The sequence below is a fragment of the Rhinopithecus roxellana genome, chromosome 16, assembly GCF_007565055.1.
Source record: "Rhinopithecus roxellana isolate Shanxi Qingling chromosome 16, ASM756505v1, whole genome shotgun sequence".
NCBI lineage: Eukaryota > Metazoa > Chordata > Mammalia > Primates > Cercopithecidae > Rhinopithecus > Rhinopithecus roxellana.
Window position 1 is genome coordinate 70,626,103 of NC_044564.1, and position 18,672 is coordinate 70,644,774.

General features: G+C 39.6%; 1 protein-coding gene across 1 annotated transcript in view; it reads left to right on the forward strand.

The window, feature by feature from the left end:
• ADAMTSL1 (ADAMTS like 1) overlaps positions 1-18,672 on the forward strand; it is a 440,698-nt gene that overhangs the window by 283,596 nt on the left and 138,430 nt on the right. The window contains exon 16 of the mRNA XM_030920098.1: positions 779-989. Within this exon, the coding sequence (XP_030775958.1) occupies positions 779-989 (211 nt within the window). The remainder of the gene's footprint in view (positions 1-778; positions 990-18,672) is intronic.

Sequence of the window (18,672 nt, forward strand, 5' to 3'; positions counted from 1 at the left end):
TTCCCAGTCTGGAGGCTGCATCAGCAGGGAAATGCAGTGGGATTGTTTTCATAGGCCCTTAGCTCACTATAAATGTACTTCTCAAGATTTGACCCTTTGGAAATGGCCAGTTCATGCACTCAACTCATCTGCTTATTTGACTGCTACATCCAGATCATGAGCCACTCTCTTCACTTTATTTCTCCTCAAGAAGACTGATCGATTGAGCAGCCTTCACTTCTGTTACATTATCCAGTCCCAGGCAGTGATGATATTCAAACATAAGACAGAGACGTTTCTATGCAGCAATGGAACTTTGAAGGAAGCTGGAGCCAATGACCTTTCACTTTGAAGCCAAAGAATTACAAGCAAAAAATTTTCAGTCTTGCTAAGAATTGGGGTTGGAGAAATTAGCAGAAAGTCCTCTTTAAGCCTCACAATTCAGTATGTGGTGCCCAAAGCCTTTATGTACTCAATCTATGTCTCATCAAGCATTCCCCTCTTAGTTTGATGAAGTTTATATGTCCCATCAGAATAAACATGGTTGTAACCATTACTGGTGATTTTGTGGGTAAAAATTGGATATTCTATTTTATCTCCCTCTCTGCTTTAATGTAAATAAATTCTAGAGCATTAAGGGAGAGGATAGATTCTAGGCTTAGGATAGAACTGCCAGCCAATCTTGGGCTGGCACTTCCCACTTTCCCAGCTAGGGATTTTTACTCCATTTGAGTTCATGGGAAACGTTCTCTGCACAGGTACTAAGGGTATGTTCTCTTCCTCTCTGATTTCTTCTCAGGTGGGAAATTGGCAAGTGGAGTCCATGTAGTCTCACATGTGGGGTCGGCCTACAGACCAGAGACGTCTTCTGCACCCACCTGCTTTCCAGAGAGATGAATGAAACAGTCATCCTGGCCGATGAGCTGTGTCGCCAGCCCAAGCCCAGCACGGTGCAAGCTTGTAACCGCTTCAATTGCCCCCCAGCCTGGTACCCTGCACAGTGGCAGCCGGTGAGTTCTGAGTTACTCAATATTGGAGCTTTTGTTTGCAGCAGTGACTCAAAAAAGGGATGCTCTCTCAGAGTGGTTTTGTCCAGGGATGTTAAAGAGATGTTCAAGGTCTGCTCATTTCTCCCTTCTTAGTACTCCCCTAACCTGATTTAAATCCAGATCTTTTAATTATAAATATCATGCTTTTTCTACTGTATCACATCCCAGTGACCTCCAAAAGCAATGCAGATGACCCATCTGTTAACCTGAGCATATTTATGACAAAGCTGTCACCAAGCTAAGGAAAATTTTTTAAAATAAAGACAATGTGGTGGGTTTTCCATGAAGCTAAATTTGTTCTTAATTTATACCCTTTCTAGTTTTTTTGCTGTTTAAAATTCTAAGAAATAAGCATAGTAGGCAATGATTTTTTAACATCATTACTTAGCAATATAAGAAGTTAGAAATGCTGAGCCAATTCCAAGTATTTTATTTTCCTGGTCCTGTGAATTCCAAAAGTCTGGGAACCATTGTTTCAAAACAGGGGTTGACAAACTGCAGCACTCAAGCTCAATCTAGCCTGTAGTCTTTTTTGTGTGTGTAAATAAAGTTTTATTGGAACACACCCATTATTTTACGTACTGTCTATGGCTGTTTTTGCTCTACAAGGCAGAATTGCATGGTTGTGATAGAGAACATATGGCTCATAAAATCTAAAATATATGCTATCCCTTTACAAACAAAATTTCTGATCCTGTACCAGGCATATATAATAATGGCACAACAATTTTATCATAATTTCCTTTCTAAACATAATATGCATTTATGAAATATTCATCTTTTTGCATGCCTTTTAAAAACACAGGATTTTCAGTTGATTGCATAAAATCTTATTTTGCAATTTGCTCCCTATGAGGACATAAGACACTGCTTTAAAGGGACAACAAAGGTCACAAAAAGTAAGCATGAAAGGTGGAGGGGACATACATCTCTGTTTCACTGAGACAGTGTTTTCACTCTCAAAAGTGTCCCAGTTTGGGTGATAAATGATATGATCATCAGTGGAGAAGGAGAGAGGATGACAGCTCACATACCCTTGCCTTGTGCAGAAGGGGCTCCCATTTCCAGGCAGCCACGTGTCCTCCTCTGTGCTTTCTCCTAATCATTTGGCAGAGCCCCTTCCTTCCCCTTGCTCTCTGCCCATCTTGGAGCTGTTTAGTAAAACACTGAAAGAATCAAATACTGATGAATAAGCAAAACACTAAAGTATGAAGTGGCTGGTAGCAGACATTAAATATATATTTTCTTTTAGAGCTTAAATGTATATGGCCAAGTTCATTAATTCCATGATACTATGGATGGTTTGTGGAAGAGGATGTCATATATTTTGAACACCAATGTACCAGCACTTAAGAAATATATATCATCGCACACCAAGCTGATGTAAATCCTCACAACAATTCAGTTAAAAGTAGGTTTTATTGGCCTTATTTTAGGTTTGAGGTAACTGAGGCAAACACAGCTAGCAAATTTGGGGTTGGCCATCAACTCAGTCTTATGTGACCCTTTCCACTATACCAAACCCATTGTGTATGACTCAAAGGCCCTTCAGGGATTAAACATGAGCACTTTTGTTTTATCGATGAAGTAACTGTGGCCTAGATGTAGGCTTGCTTAAGATTATAAAGCCTGGACCAGAACCCAGGTCACCTGATTGCTAGTGCATTTATACTAAGTTACCTCTAATTGGAATGAATCTAACCCATGCCAATCCTAATAAAAGGTGAGGAACCATCTCAAATCAACCTCCACTGTTGAAATTAAGTCCCTGTATTATTAGTAGCTTGTTGCTATTAGGTACATAAGTTATGGATAAAATGTTTACTGAATGATGAAATGAATGAATAGATGAAGAATAGTCCTTATAGGCCCTAAAAATGCTGGCTTTACATCTTACTGGTAAGTTTTTTATGGTTTACAGGTCTTAATATTGTTCTAGCCTTGAAATGCAGTGAAGCATCGATGTCTTTTTGATAGCCACACATGCTGCTGAATAATGACATTGACTCATGATGCTTTTTCAGTTTCTAGGGCGCAGCCACATATATGACCTTTTTCTGGCCAGTAGCCACCACCACTACCCAAAGGCCCAGTATCCCTGTTTGAAACAGTGGACTTCCAGAGAATCACTTATTCTTCAATTTTCATCTACTTTGGGCCTGTGAAGATATGCATTAACTTTGAAAGCTTTCCTATTTCCTTCTTTTAGGGAGAAGCGTTTGAGGATGAGTCAGGTTTAAGTCCATTTTTCAGGTTGGGAAACTTAATAGTAAACAACTGTTTAAAGTTCATCCAATGAACCTTTAAAAAGTCTCTTCTTTCACATCTGAGACACAGTAATTGTGAAAAATAGTCAAACATAACAAGAAATAAAGAACACAGACGGTCAGCAGTGTTTCTATCCTCCAGAGACAGCCCTGTTAATGGTTTGGTGCATAGGGTCTGTTTGTCCAGCAGGTGAAACCCCATCTCTACTAAAAAAAAAAAAAAAAAAAAAATTATACACACACACACACACACACACACACACACACACACACACACAAATTAGCCTGCTGTGGTGGCAGGTGCCTGTAATCCCAGCTACTCTGGAGGCTGAAGCAGGAGAATCACTTGAACTCAGAAGGCAGAGGTTGCAGTGAGCCGAGATTGCACCACTACACTCCAGCCTGGGTGACAGAGCAAGACTCTGTCCCCCCCAAAAAAAAAAAAAAGAATCTTTGATCACTTTTAGTAATCTCTAAACCTGGAGTAAACAATAGACTATTCATCTTACATTATTTACTGGAATCCAACTTCATTAGTTAAGTTTTGTTGGGAAAAATTAGCTATTGCTGACTGCTTGTGAGAAGAAACCATTGTTTATGTTGGATGGTGCAATAAGTCCAGAGGAACTTCAGGGATCCCTAGGCTAGTTGGCTGTAGTTTTAGAACTCAGCTTAGTTAGGACACCAGCTGTTGACAATCCATCGCTTGGTTAGCCTTGATTCCTCAGCAGTTCTTACTGGAAAAAGGGAACTTGGTGTACACTCACCTGGTCTTTTCCATTTAGCAAGGATCTGCCAGAGGATACTGCTAAGGTCTCCAATCCTTCAACACCCAACCTACACCCTCTTTCTTATGAAAGGAAAGGACATGGGGGAATCACATGTTTCATTTAAGGAATACAGATAACAACCTGATAGACATTACCTGTTTGAGGGGAGAAACTCTCTCCTCTCTATGTGAACACAGTGTTGCCACTGACCTCATGTGCATGTTTCTCTTTCTGGAGGGAAAAAAGCCTAAATTATGTAAATTGTCATCTGCCAGATAGGAATGCAACCTTCTTTGTTCTTTGTAGAATATTTGCCTGACAAATGGCAAATAGCCAATATTTACACATTCTGCAGGTCCAGAGAGGACCTAGCATGGAGTCCAAGTATTGATGTTAAGATCTTGTTTTAGAAACAATTAAGCAGAAATGAAACAGAAATCTAATTCTAGCTTTGGTTGTTAGGGGACCGTCTTTATTTCAGTTCTGCCTCTTAATACTCTGCCCTTTGCTTTTCATCTCTGGTCTGTGGGAAGGATTCATATTTACCTTTACCAATTTATTAATAGCTTTAATATCTTGTTAGTTTATATTTGGATGGCTTTTGAACACTTATTTTATGTGCATTAGTCCTCTGCATCTTCTGTAATTTATTAAATACACTTATCATCATCATGATCCTCCTCCTTGATATGGGTTATAAGTGACTTTTTGCACACCTCATGAGGGATCATATTACACGGGTGAGTTACAACACCATGATTGAGAATCACTGTTACCTATACCACAATTTAGTCTGAAACACCTTGGTCATGACGGTCTACTGCTAGGGTTTTTCTCAGTGACTAAAGCTAGTACATGTCTTGTTCAGGCCTTCATCCCTCTGCGCATCTGTCCCTGCCCTGTCTCCAGGCATGGCTCTCCCATCCCTGTTTGTACACTCCTCTGCCCACCTACCATTTCCCACTCCCCTCTGCTGGTCAAGGCCCAGCAGGCAGCCTCCCTCTTCTGCAGTGACTCCTCTATTATCCTTCTACACTGAAACCACATGGTGTTCAGGCGCAGACAGCTCACTTAACAACCACATGTTACCCGCTCAGGTGCTTTCTCATGACTTCTGAGTTAGACCACAAGGTCAATGAAGGCAGAGACCAAGTCTCAGTGAGACCCCATAACTCTCAGGACACATCTGCAAAGTGTTGAGTTTGGTGCTAGAAAGGTACATGCCCATTCTGCTGGTGTCATTTATTGAATACTTGCTACATTTCAGGAGCTGCTGCTTTTGATAATGAGAGCATCACTTTCTCTGTGTTCAGCACAGCTCTAGACACTTTACATATTTAGCTCACTTAATCCTCACTATCCTATGTGATTGTTACTAATATTATCCCCATTTTGCATGTGAGGAACCTGAAGTACTGTGAGCGTAATAGGAATTTGAACATTCTCTTTTAGAACTCATTTGCTGCACTTGGCCTCTCTCTTTTGAGCCTCACAGCACTAGGTTGTAGTGAGGAAACCAAGTCACAAGGCTGGTAAATGTGAAAGAGGCCCTGTGTGCTTCAAACTCATTTTCTTTTCCATTATGCAGTATGGCTTTCCCAAGACTTCTCTACTATCTGCTCTTAACTTAAACTATGAAGAGACCTGGTAACAGTCCTAAAATCAGCAGTTTACGGAACACTCGGAATTTGTTGCCTCTATCCAGGACAGTTCATCTGTGTGTTGGCTTCCTGTTGCTGCTGTAACAAATTACCACAAACTTGGTGGCTTAAAACAACACAAACTTACTATCTTATAGTTCTGGAGATCAGAAGTCCCAACTCAGTCTCACCTAGCTAAATTCAGGGGAGCAGCAGGCCTACGTGCCCTCTGGAGATCAAGGGGAGGATCTGTTTGTCTTTTCTGGCTTCTACAGGCCACATGCTTCCTCGGCTCATGGCCCCTTCCTCCATCTTGCTCCCACTGCTAATTCTGTCCTTCATCCTCTCTCTCTGACTCAGACCCTCCTGTCTCCCTCTTCTAAGGACCACTGCGACTACCTCAAGCCAAATGATCCTGGATAATCCAGGATCATATCTCCCTCTCAGGACCCCTCATCACATCAGTTAAAGACCCTTTTATTGCACAAGGCAAAGTGTTCACAGGTACCAGGGATTGAGATGAAGATATCTTCGGGGGCCATTGTTCAGCCCACCACCACCTGCTATTTTGTGGGCGAAGCACTTAGTCTCCACTAGCACAAGCTCCTTGAGACTGGGAACCTGTCTTCCACTACCCTTTTGCCTCTCTGCATCTAATATATCAATGTATACATCATATGCATCAATATTCCTTCATTTTTGTTCTAAAAATTAAATTGAAATGAGGAATTGAAGAAAAAAGGTGCTGAAGGGTTAAACTGAAATGAAGTGGTCCACTTTGAAACATAATTTATATTTCTCTATATTGCATATGTTTTATGTTCAAGATTGCATCCACCCAACTGTACATACATATTGCACACATCTGTGCAGAGACAGAAACAATCGCCACAATCTCTGGATCCCTGCCTTGCTTAAAACTGTGATTGTGTTGCCATTTCCCTCTAAACCTTTCTTAATCGAGGTCAAATTCAAATGCCTGCAGTTCAGCTGTGTGAAAAAGCATAAGGGAGAGGAGTCCCTGCTAGTGATATAAAGAAAAAGGGAATTTTAATGATAACTATAAATGCCTGAGAATTAAAATTTTCATTTTCTAGATTTAAACACACATACAGACATTCAAGCAAAGACAAAAATACCTTTGGTTTGGATTAGAGGACTGAATTCTGGCAGAGTCACGTAGTAATCAGTTTTGTTATATTCCAGTGACTAAAATATAAATCCACATAAGTTAGAGGCTATATTTATTTAAAATTTTCTGTCCCAGGGAGGAAAAAAACTCTTAGGATGTTTATCTCATTTTCAATAGTGTATTTCATAAGGAAATGGACACTTGATCCTATCTTTAGAGGCAGCAATAAACATAGCAAAACAAATTGAAAGTCCAGCTTCACATGTGGTTGTTTTTGTTTTGATTTATTAGCAGAAAGCTCTTTGGCATAATTGCTCTGATTTTGATGGGTGTGCAGCCCCTTGCTTCACACCATAACAAGAACGTGAAACCTTGAAGGTACAGTGTACACCCCTTGTACTTCCAGAGTCAAGAAAGCTTAATTGAGACTAGATGAACAAGGGAATTCTAATCCCCAAAATGGCCAAAGACTTCTGTTCTCATTTTAATAATTATGTTTAGTAAGTGAGATTCCAGTTCTCATGTTTCTTTCTTTCCCTAGGTCCTAATTCAGTTTGGCTCAGCTATCACCTCGACTGTGCACATAGCACTGTGTCCAGCTGCCTTTGGGCTCCCTCAGTCTCACACGTTGCTAAGTTACCTCAAACTCCAAAGGTCTGACTCCAGGCTTGATACACACCTGCCTGCCACCCCTTCCCCTATTAACCTGGTCTTTCGTCATTGATCATTATCGTATGGGTGACACCACCATCTGTCCTGCTTTCTACCTGGAAACTCGAGCCATTATCAGCCTCACACATCCTTCACGCTTAGTCAACATCTATACCCTGTTTTATTCCATCTTCTATATCTCCCCCACCACTCTCTTCCTTTCTAATCCCTCTCCTTACAATCAACTCATCAAACCCTTACAGTCTTTTACTTGATCTCCTTGTCTCATCTTGCCTAACTCTCATCCAGTGTTTCCCAACTTGGTATTGATGATTCTTTACCACAGGTTCTCTCTTCCAGCCTTTAAAACATTAATACGCGATGAGAACCCCTGCACAGGGTTATGGTACGCAGTGTTACACATACTTGTTTGACCAGAAAGCCCCTTCTCCATGGCATACTGGAAAAAGGGAACTTGGTGTACCTATTAATACCTCACAAAGCAGTATTGTTTGGCACTTACTGGCCTATGCTGCCTGAGTCATTTTCAACAAATTGGATCATGTTACCCCCTGCTTTGAAACCCCTATTGATACCCCATGGTTTTAAGATTATATCCAAAGGCACTTCACCATGTGCCCCTAATCTAATGTCTCGGAATAATTTTCCACCTACTCTTTTTCATGGACCCAATGGTGCACCGTCTAAGGACTGCTCTGAGTCATCTGAACATGTCAAGTCCCTTCGCACCTTGAGTGCATACATACAGTCTGACTATGCTACATCCTCATCTCCCTGGAAACTGCTCATGTCCCGTTACTCTCTAGAGCTTCCCCAAGTTTCCCAGAAAGATTTAATTGCACTCTTTGTTGTATTCCCTTTTTGTAAAACTGATCACATTGTATACTAACTTTTTCTCCCTCACTGGACTGCAAATACCTGAGGCTTAGTAATCATTTTTTATAAGTTCCCAGCATCCAATACAGTGCCTAGCACTCAGTGGGTACTTAAAAAATGTTTGGTGAAAGAATGAATAAGTGAATGAGGAAACAAATGAAGTGAGTTGGAAGTTGTAAGCAGAGTGCAGAGTCCATTATGTTAAGTGGAAAGTTGACCTTACAAACAAAACATAAACATCACTTTGTGTTGGGTTCAATAATATAGTAAAAGTGTCAAGGAAATCAACTCAGCTCTCAGTAAATTAAGCTACCAAGAAGAAACCAGAAATTCCAATACAGGCAGAATTTATTAATGTACTTATCATGGGAAAATCTTTAAAAATAAAGGACACTTGGGCCATTACATTTTTTGTGTAGAGACATAATTGTTTTCCTTATTGTGTATTTTTTACTTTTCTTATAAAAATGAACCCATGACCTCATATCATGAAACGTGTATGGCAGCTGGTATAAGCAATATAAATACTATTTTTGTTATTTGTTTTGCTTATTGCATATGTTTAAAAATAATACCCCTTACTGGAGATTTATCTCTTCATACTAGAATATTATTTTAAATGATGACTCATAAAGGCAAACATTTTTTATTTAATTTCATTACATTTCTCTTGCCATTGCTGCTTTGGAAACATTTTTTTCTTTCCATCCTGCCTCTTGCATAAGAACTGTTGGCCTCACCAGGTCATCTTAGCACATTCACAAAGTCATCACAGACTTTGGAACCTTGACTCCTTTGAAATTCATCTTCTACAAGTTAAAATTTCTAAAAATACCTTTCATCAATGCAAACACACTGCATAAAATTTGAGAACACAGACAAGACAAGCATTTAGGAGCAAAATCCCTGACATTTACTCAGCTAGATGGCTGCCTCCCATACCTGGAGCGTCAGAGTCTCCAGCAGAGCCTACACCGTCACTGGCTGAAACCCACTGCTGCCTTACTGTGAAGCAGCTCCTGGCTAACGATAAAACAGCCTGATAAAAGGTGGATGATCAGCCCATCAGCTGGATACTTGTTTTACATCTTTTTAACATCTGGATTTGGAGCTCTTTTGCTCATCCAATCATCAATTCAACAAACATTTATGAAGTGCATGCTCTTTGCCAGATACTCTACTAGGCTCTGGGGAATATAAAGATGAATGAATTCCCTTTCCTCAAAAGACTCATAATCTTGTGTGCATGCAGGGAGGGAGAGGAAAATAGCAGGCACATAAACGATGAGCCCCTTAGAGAAGAGATAAGATACTCTTCTAGGTCAGGGTGGGTTGGAGGTGATCTGTTTGCCAAAACGCAGAGGGGTTAGAGGAGGCTTTAATAAAGAAGTGGCCTTTTAAAAAATAATTATTTTAAATTAATTTTTGTGAGCAATAGTCAGTATATGTATTTACGGGGTACATGAGATGTTTTGATACAGGTATGCAATGTGAAATAAGTACGTCTTGAAGAATGAGGCATCCATCCATCCCCTCAAACGCTTATCCATTGAGTTACAAACAACACAATTACAGACTTTAAGTTTTTTTAAAAAATCTACAGTTATTATTGACTATAGTCACCCTATTGTGCTATCAAATAGTAGGTCTTATTCATTCTATTATATATTTTTGTACCTATTAACCACCCGACCCGCCCTCTCAGCCCCTCACTACCCTTCCCAGTCTCTGGTAACCATCCTTCTTCCACTCTTCCATGGACCAGCTTCTTCCATGGACATGTCCCATATACATGAGTTCAATTGTTTTGATTTTTAGATCCTGCAAATAAGTGAAAATATGTGATGTTTGTCTTCTAGGGTTTTTATGGTTTTAGGTCTAACATTTAAGTCTCTAATCCATCTTGAATTAATTCTTGTATAAGGTGTAAGGAAGGGATCCAGTTTCAGCTTTCTACTTATGGCTAGCCAATTTTCCCAGCACCATTTATTAAATAGGGAATCCTTTCCCCATTTCTTGTTTTTGTCAGGTTTGTCAAAGACAGATCAGATGGCTGTATGTGTGGTATTATTTCTGAGGACTCTATTTTGTTCTATTGGTCTATATCTCTGTTTTGGTACCAGTACCATGCTGTTTTGGTTATTGTAGCCTTGTAGTATAGTTTGAAGTCAGGTCGTGTGATGCCTCCAGCTTTGTTCTTTTGGCTTAGGACTGTCTTGGCAATGCAGGCTCTTTTTTGGTTCCGTATGAGCTTTAAAGTAGTTTTTTTCCAATTCTGTGAAGAAAGTCATTGGCAGCTTGATGGGGATGGCATTGAATATATAAATTACCTTGGGCAGTATGGCCATTTTCATGATATTGATTCTTCCTATCCATGAGCATGGAATGTTCTTCCATTTGTTTGTGTCCTCTTTTATTTCATTGAGCATTGATTTGTAGTTCTCCTTGAAGAGGTCTTTCACATCCCTTGTAAGTTGGATTCCTAGGTATCTTATTCTCTTTGAAGCTATTGTGAATGGAGTTCACTCATGATTTGGCTCTCTGTCTGTTTTTGGATGCTAGTGACTTTTGCACATTGATTTTGTATCCTGAGACTTTGCTGAAGTTGCATTTATCAGCTTAAGGAGATTTTGGGCTGAGACGATGGGATTTTCTAAATATACAATCATGTCATCTGCAAACAGGGACAATTTGACTTCCTCTTTTCCTAATTGAATGTCCTTTATTTCTTTCTCTTGCCTGATTGCCCTGGCCAGAACTTCCAACACTATATTGAATAGGAGTGGTGAGAGAGGGCATCCCTGTCTTGTGCCAGTTTTCAAAGGGAATGCTTGCAGTTTTTGCCTATTCAGTATATTGGCTGTGGGTTTGTCATAAATAGCTCTTATTATTTTGAGATATGTTCCATCAATACTGAATTTATTGAGAGTTTTTAGCATGAAGAACTGTTGAATTTTGTCAAAGGCCTTTTCTGCATCTATTGCGATAATCATGTGGTTTTTGTCTTTGGTTCTCTTTATATGCTGGATTACGTTTATTGATTTGTATATGTTGAACCAGCCTTGCATCCCAGGGATGAAGCCTGGATAAGCTTGGTGGATAAACTTTTTGATGTGCAGTTGGATTCGGTTTGCCAGTATTTTATTGAGGATTTTTGCATCCATGTTCATCAGGGATATTGGTCTAAAATTCTGCTTTTCTGTTGTGTCTCTGCCAGGCTTTGGTATCAGGATGATGTTGGCCTCATAAAATGAGTTAGGGAGGATTCCCTCTTTTTCTATTGATTGGAATAATTTCAGAAGGAATGGTACCAGCTCCTCCTTGTACCTGTGGTGGAATTCTGCTGTGAATCCATCTGGTCCTGGACTGTTTTTGGTTGGTAGGCTATTAATTATTGCCTCAATTTCAGAGCCTGTTATTGGTCTATTCAGGGATTCAACTTCTTCCTGGTTTAGTCTTGGGAAAGTGTATGTGTCCAAGAATTTATCCATTTCTTCTAGGTTTTCTAGTTTATTTGCGTAGAGGTATTTATAGCATTCTCTGATGGTAGTTTGTATTTCTGTGGGGTCGGTGGTGATATCCCCTTTATCATTTTTTATTGCATCTATTTGATTCTTCTCTCTTTTCTTCTTTATTAGTCTTGCTAGCAGTCTATCAATTTTGTTGATCTGTTCAAAAAACCAACTCCTGGATTCATTGATTTTTTGGAGGGATTTTTGTGTCTCTATCTCCTTCAGTTCTGCTCTGATCTTAGTTATTTCTTGCCTTCTGCTAGCTTTTGAATGTGTTTGCTCTTGCCTCTCTAGTTCTTTTAATTGTGATGTTAGGGTTTCAATTTTAGATCTTTCCTGCTTTCACTTGTGGGCATTTAGTGCTATAAATTTCCCTCTACACACTGCTTTAAATGTGTCCCAGAGATTCTGATATGTTGTATCTTTGTTCTCATTGGTTTCAAAGAACATCTTTATTTCTGCCTTCATTTTGTTATGTACCCAGTAGTCATTCAGGAGCAGGTGGTTCAGTTTCCATGTAGTTGAGTGGTTTTGATTGAGCTTCTTAGTGCTGAGTTCTAGTTTGACTGCACTGTGGTCTGAGAGACAGTTTGTTATAATTTCTGTTCTTTTACATTTGCTGAGGAGTGCTTTACTTCCAACTATGTGGTCAATTTTGGAATAAGTGTAATGTGGTGCTGAGAAGAATATATTCTGTTGATTTGGGGTGGAGAGTTCTGTAGATATGTCTATTAGGTCTGCTTGGTGCAGAGTTGAGTTCAATTCCTGGATATCCTTGTTAACTTTCTGTCTCGTTGATCTGTCTAATGTTGACAGTGGGGTGTTAAAGTCTCCCATTATTATTGTATGGGAGTCTAAGTCTCTTTGTAAGTCTCTAAGGACTTGCTTTAAGAATCTGGGTGCTCCTGTATTGGGTGCATATATATTTAAGATAATTAGTTCTTGTTGAATTGATCCCTTTACCATTATGTAATGGCCCTGTTTGTCTCTTTTGATCTTTGTTGGTTTAAAGTCTGTTTTATCAGAGACTAGGATTGCAACCCCTGCCTTTTTTTGTTTTCCATTTGCTTGGTAGATCTTCCTCCATCCCTTTATTTTGAGCCTATGTGTGTCTCTGCATGTGAGATGGTTCTCCTGGATACAGCAAACTGATGGGTCTTGACTCTTTATCGAATTTGCCAGACTGTGTCGTTTAATTGGAGCATTTAGCCCATTTACATTTAAGGTTAGTATTGTTATGTGTGAACTTGTTCCTGTCATTATGATGTTAGCTGGTTATTTTGTTCATTAATTGATGCAGTTTCTTCCTAGCGTCGATGCACTTTACATTTTGGCATGTTTTTGCAGTGGCTGGTACTGGTTGTTCCTTTCCATGTTTAGGGCTTCCTTCAGGAGCTCTTATAGGGCAGGCCTGGTGGTGACAAAATCTCTCAGCATTTGCTTGTCTGTAAAGGATTTGACTTCTCCTTCACTTATGAAACTTCGTTTGGCTGGATATGAAATTCTGGGTTGAAAATTCTTTTCTTTAAGAATGTTGAATATTGGCCCCCACTCTCTTCTGGCTTGGAGAGTTTCTGCCAAGAGATCTGCTGTTAGTCTGATGGGCTTCCCTTTGTGGGTAACCCGACCTTTCTCTCTGGCTGCCCTTAACATTTTTTCCTTCATTTCAACTTTGGTGAATCTGACAATTATGCATCTTGTAGTTGCTCTTCTCAAGGAGTATCTTTGAGGCGTTCTCTGTATTTCCTGTATTTGAATGTTGGCCAGCCTTGGTAGGTTGGGGAAGTTCTCTTGGATAATTTCCTGCAGAGTGTTTTCCAACTTAGTTCCGTTCTCCCCATCACTTTCAGTGTACCTGTACACTTTCAGGTACACCAATCAGACGTAGATTTGGTCTTTTCACATAGTCCCTTATTTCTTGGACCTTTGTTCATTTCTTTTTACTCTTTTTTCTCTAAACTTCTCTTCTCATTTCATTTCATTCATTTGATCTTCAATCAGTGATACCCTTTTTTCCAGTTGATCAAGTCAGTTACTGAAGCTTGTACATTTGTCACGTAGTTCCCATGTCATGGTTTTCATCTTTATCAGGTCATTTAAGGACTTTTCTGCGTTGGTTATTCTAATTAGCCCTTCGTCAAATCTTTTTTCAATGTTTTTAATCTCTTTGCGCTGGGTTCATAATTTCTCCTTTAGCTCGGAGAAGTTCGATTGTCTGAAGTCTTCTTCTCTCAACTTGTCAAAGACATTCTCCATCCAGCTTTGTTCTGTTGCTGGCAAGGAGCCGTGTTCCTTTGGAAGGAGAGAGGTGCTCTGATTTTTAGAATTTCCAGCTTTTCTGTACTGCTTTTTCCCCATCTTTATGGTTTTATCTACCTTTGGTCTTTCATGATGGTGACATACAGATGGGGTTTTGGTGTGGATGTCCTTTCTGTTCGTTAGTTTTCCTTCTAACAGTCAGGACCCTCAGCTGTAGGTCTGTTGGAGTTTGCTTGAGGTCCACTCCAGACCCTGTTTGCCTGGGTATCAGCAGTGGAGGCTGTACAAGAGTGAATATTGCTGAACAGCAAATGTTGCTGTCTGATCGTTACTCTGGAAGCTTCATCTCAGAGGTGTACCCAGCCATGTGAGGTGTGAGGTGTCAGTCTGCCCCTAGTTGGGGATGTCTCCCAGTTAGGCTACTTGGGGGTCAGGGACCCACTTGAGAGTCTGTCCGTTCTCAGATCTCAAACTCCGTGCTGGTAAAACCACTACTCTCTTCAAAGCTGTCAGACAGGGGCATTTACATCTGCAGAGGTTTCTGCTGCCTTTTGTTTGGCTATGCCCTGACCCCAGAGGTGGAGTCTCCAGAGGCAGGCAGGCCTCCTTGAGCTACAGTGGGCTCTACCCAGTTAGAGCTTCCTAGCTGCTTTGTTTACTTACTAAAGTCTCAGTAATGGTGGGTGCCCTTCCCCCAGCCTCACTGCTGCCTTGCAGTTAGATCTCAGACTGCTGTGCTAGCAATGAGGGAGGCTCCGTGGGCGTGGGACCCCCTGAGCCAGGTGCGGGATATAATCTCCTGGTGTGCCATTTGCTAAGACCCTTGGTAAAGCACAGTATTAGGGTGGGAGTGACCCGATTTTCCAGGTGTTGTGTGTCACAGTTTACCTTGGCTGGGAAAGGGAATTCCCTTCCCCCTTGCACTTCCCAGGTGAGATGATGCCCCGCCCTGCTTCGGCTCTTGTTCATTGGGCTGCACCCACTGTCCTGCACCCACTGTCTGACACGCCCCAGTGAGATGAACCCAGTACCTCAGTTGGAAATGTGGTAATCACCCATCTTCTGTGTCACTCACGCTGGGAACTGGAGGCTGGAGCTATTCCTATTCGGCCATCTTGGTGTGGATCTTGCTATTCCATTCTAGTTTTGATTTGCATTTCTCTGATGATCAGTGATGTTGAGCACCTTTTCATATGCCTGTTTGCCATTGTGTCTTCTTGAGAAATGTCTAGTCAGATCTTTTGCCCATCTTTTGATTGAATTATTAGATATTTTCCTACAGAGTTTTTTGAGCTCATTATATATTCTGGTTATTACTCCCTTGTCAGGGTAGTTTGCAAATATTTACTGCCATTCTGTGGGTTGTCATTTCACTTTGTTGACTGTTTCCTTTGCTGTGCAGAAGCTTTTTAACTTGTGATCCCATTTGTTTATGTTTGCCTGTGCTTGAGGGGTATTGCTCAAGAAATTTTTGTCTAGACCAATGTCCTGGAGATTTCCCCCAATGTTTTCTTGTAGTAGCTTCTTTGTTTGAGGTCTTCGATTTAAGTGTTTAATTCATTTTAATTTTTGTATATGGCAAGAGATAGGGGTCTATTTTCATTCTTCTGCATAGAGATACCCAGTTTTCCAAGCACCATTCATTGAAGCAACTGTCTTTTCCCCAGTGTATGTTCTTGGCACCTTTGTTGAAAATGAGTTTACTGTAGCTCTATAGTTCTGTTTCTGGGTTCTCTATTCTATTCCATTGGTGTATATGTCTGTTTTTATGTCAGTACCATGCTATAGATGATACTATTGCTCTGTAGCATAATTTGAAGTCAGATAATGTGATTCCTCCAGTTTTGTTTTGTTTTTTTACTTAGGATAGCTTTGGTTATTCTGGATCTTTTGTGGTTCCATATAAATTTTAGGATTTTTTTCTATTTCTGTGAAGACTTTTTTTGATATTTTGACAGGAATTGCACTGAATCTGTAGATTGCCTTGGGTAGTAAGGATATTTTAACAATATTAATCCTTCCAATCCATAAACATGGAATATTTTCCCTTTTTTTTATGTCCTCTTCAATTTATTTCATCAGTGTCTTATACTTTTCATTATAGAGATATTTCACTGCTTTGGTTAATTCCTAGTTTTTAAATTTTATGTGTGGATATTATAAGTGGGATTACTTTTTAAATTTCTTTTTCACATTGTTCACTGTTGAACATAAGAAATACTGATTTTTGTATGTTGATTTTGTACCCTGCAGATTTACTGAATTTAAATTTATCAGTTCTAATAGTTTTCTTGTGGAGTCTTTAGGTTTTTCCAAATATAAGATCCTATCATCTGCAAACAAGGATAATTTGACTTCTTCCTTTCCAATTTGGATGCCATTTATATCCTTCTCTTGTCTTATTGCTCTAGCTAGGACAAGAAGTGGCTTTTGAGCTGGACCTTCAAGCACATCTTGGAAGTCTCTGGATGAACAAAGAGTTGGCAGGCATTGCTCATGGACTGAAAGACATGATCAAAGGCCAGAGCAGACAAGGTTGTCTGTGTGCCCAGGAAAAGGCAAATTGTCCACTGTAGCTAAAGCATGGGCACATGCTTTAGTATGTCAAGGAATGGGCTGGAAATGTCCATGCAGATCAAAGTGAAGGGCATTGTCAGGAGTCTAGATTTTATCTAGACATGGTAGAAGGTTTTATCTTCTTACCATGATAATATCCTAAAAGCTTTATGTATACATCAAAATTTTAAATGACAATTTTTAGAAACTTTTCTTGCAGCTGTTTTATCATCATGTTGTTACAGACCTATATACTGTTGGAGGTCTGTGCCTTAAATCAAGTCCTATCTGCAAACTGATAACCCAGTTGTGTTATTTTCAATGAGTGATCACTCTATAGTACAATTTTGTTACATCTATACCCTTGAAATAAGACAAATTATTTTCATTATCTACTTCCTCAATTTGAAAGAGAGAGAAAATTAACCTACATTGTTCTTTATTGCCAAATTCACTAAGAAAGTCTAATGAACAGCTTGAATCTGAGAACTGTTCTTATTTAACTACTTGTTTATTTCGGAGCATTTATTCAAATTGAACAGAAGCCTGTGTGCCTCATAAAATATTTAGAAAAAGAAAACTTCAGCCACTATTCATTGAGAAGATCCATACTCCTACAAATTCAGCATCACTAGTAGAGTATCTAAAATGTCAATCACTGGGTAACAGAAACTTTGGGAACATGTTATTTATGTCTGAAGGACTCAGTAGGACCCATGAGGAATCTGAGTGTGAATTATAATCAAAGGATTAAATGAAAAGTGGCTTGATGTCATTTTGAGGTTTAGGAGATAATAGTTTTATGAACCAGTCATTATTTCTCTCAGAGAAAAAAAATACACTGCATTTTCAACAGTGTAAATATTTATGGATCATATCAAAACATCATATACTCCCAGAACTTACTGTAAAATGTCACTCCACTGTTCAGGTCATACCCTGACCACTTCTTTACTGGGAAACAAACAAATCATTAATTGTAAAAGAAGGAAAAGGAGAGAGCATGTGTAAGAAAGAAAACTAGAGGTGGATTCAGTCAATCCTAATTTTTTTTTTAAAGATGTAATGATACACTGGGGAAAAGTTTTAAATGAAATTATCAAACACTTAATATAAGCAACAACAGAAGCAACATCTCTTCCTTCATAGAGCTAATGGTCTAAATGGGCGATAATTTCTGAAAATATGAGAGCTATTTTGAAAAATAAAATGAGGCAATGGTGATAGAGACCCCTTTGACTACTCTAGGTAGGAAGGTTAGGGATGACCTCTCCACACAGCTGAGAATGGAAATGAACCTGGATTATTCAAGAGACTCAGCCACATGAAGATCTAAGAGAAGAATGGTGCAGGTAGAAAGAAGAGCAAATGCAAAGGCCCTGTGGGAGAAACAAGCTTGACATATTTGAGGAACAAAACAACAAAAAACAAGTCTGGTTGGAGTATACAGGGAAAGGGGGAGTCATAAAAGATAAGATTACAGAGGTGTACGATGCTTCTCTTGCTCTGCTGCACATTCACCTACCTAGAACCACGCTTGGTTCATGATTGACATTTAATAAATTTATGTGGAATGAATTAATAAAGTTGGAAGGATTTAAGTTAGACAAGGTCTAAGTTCCACCAGGGCAGGAACCAGAATCTGTAGCAGCTTGCAGGGCAGGGTTAGAGGAGTGTAGATTTTATTCTCATTGCAAGGGAACATCACTGGAGGGTTTTAAGCATGGAAATTGTGTGATCACATTTATGCTTTGAAAACATCACTCTTGCTACTGTGTGAAGAACAGAGTGTAGAGAAGACAATATGGGGTTTCCAACAGGAGGGAGGAGCTCTTTTCAAATGATCACATTTGATTGTATCATCTATATCCTGCTAGAAACGCTATTTCTTAGTTCATTTCGGCTGCTAAAACAGAATACCGTAGACTGAGTAGTTTATCAATGACAGAAATTTATTTCT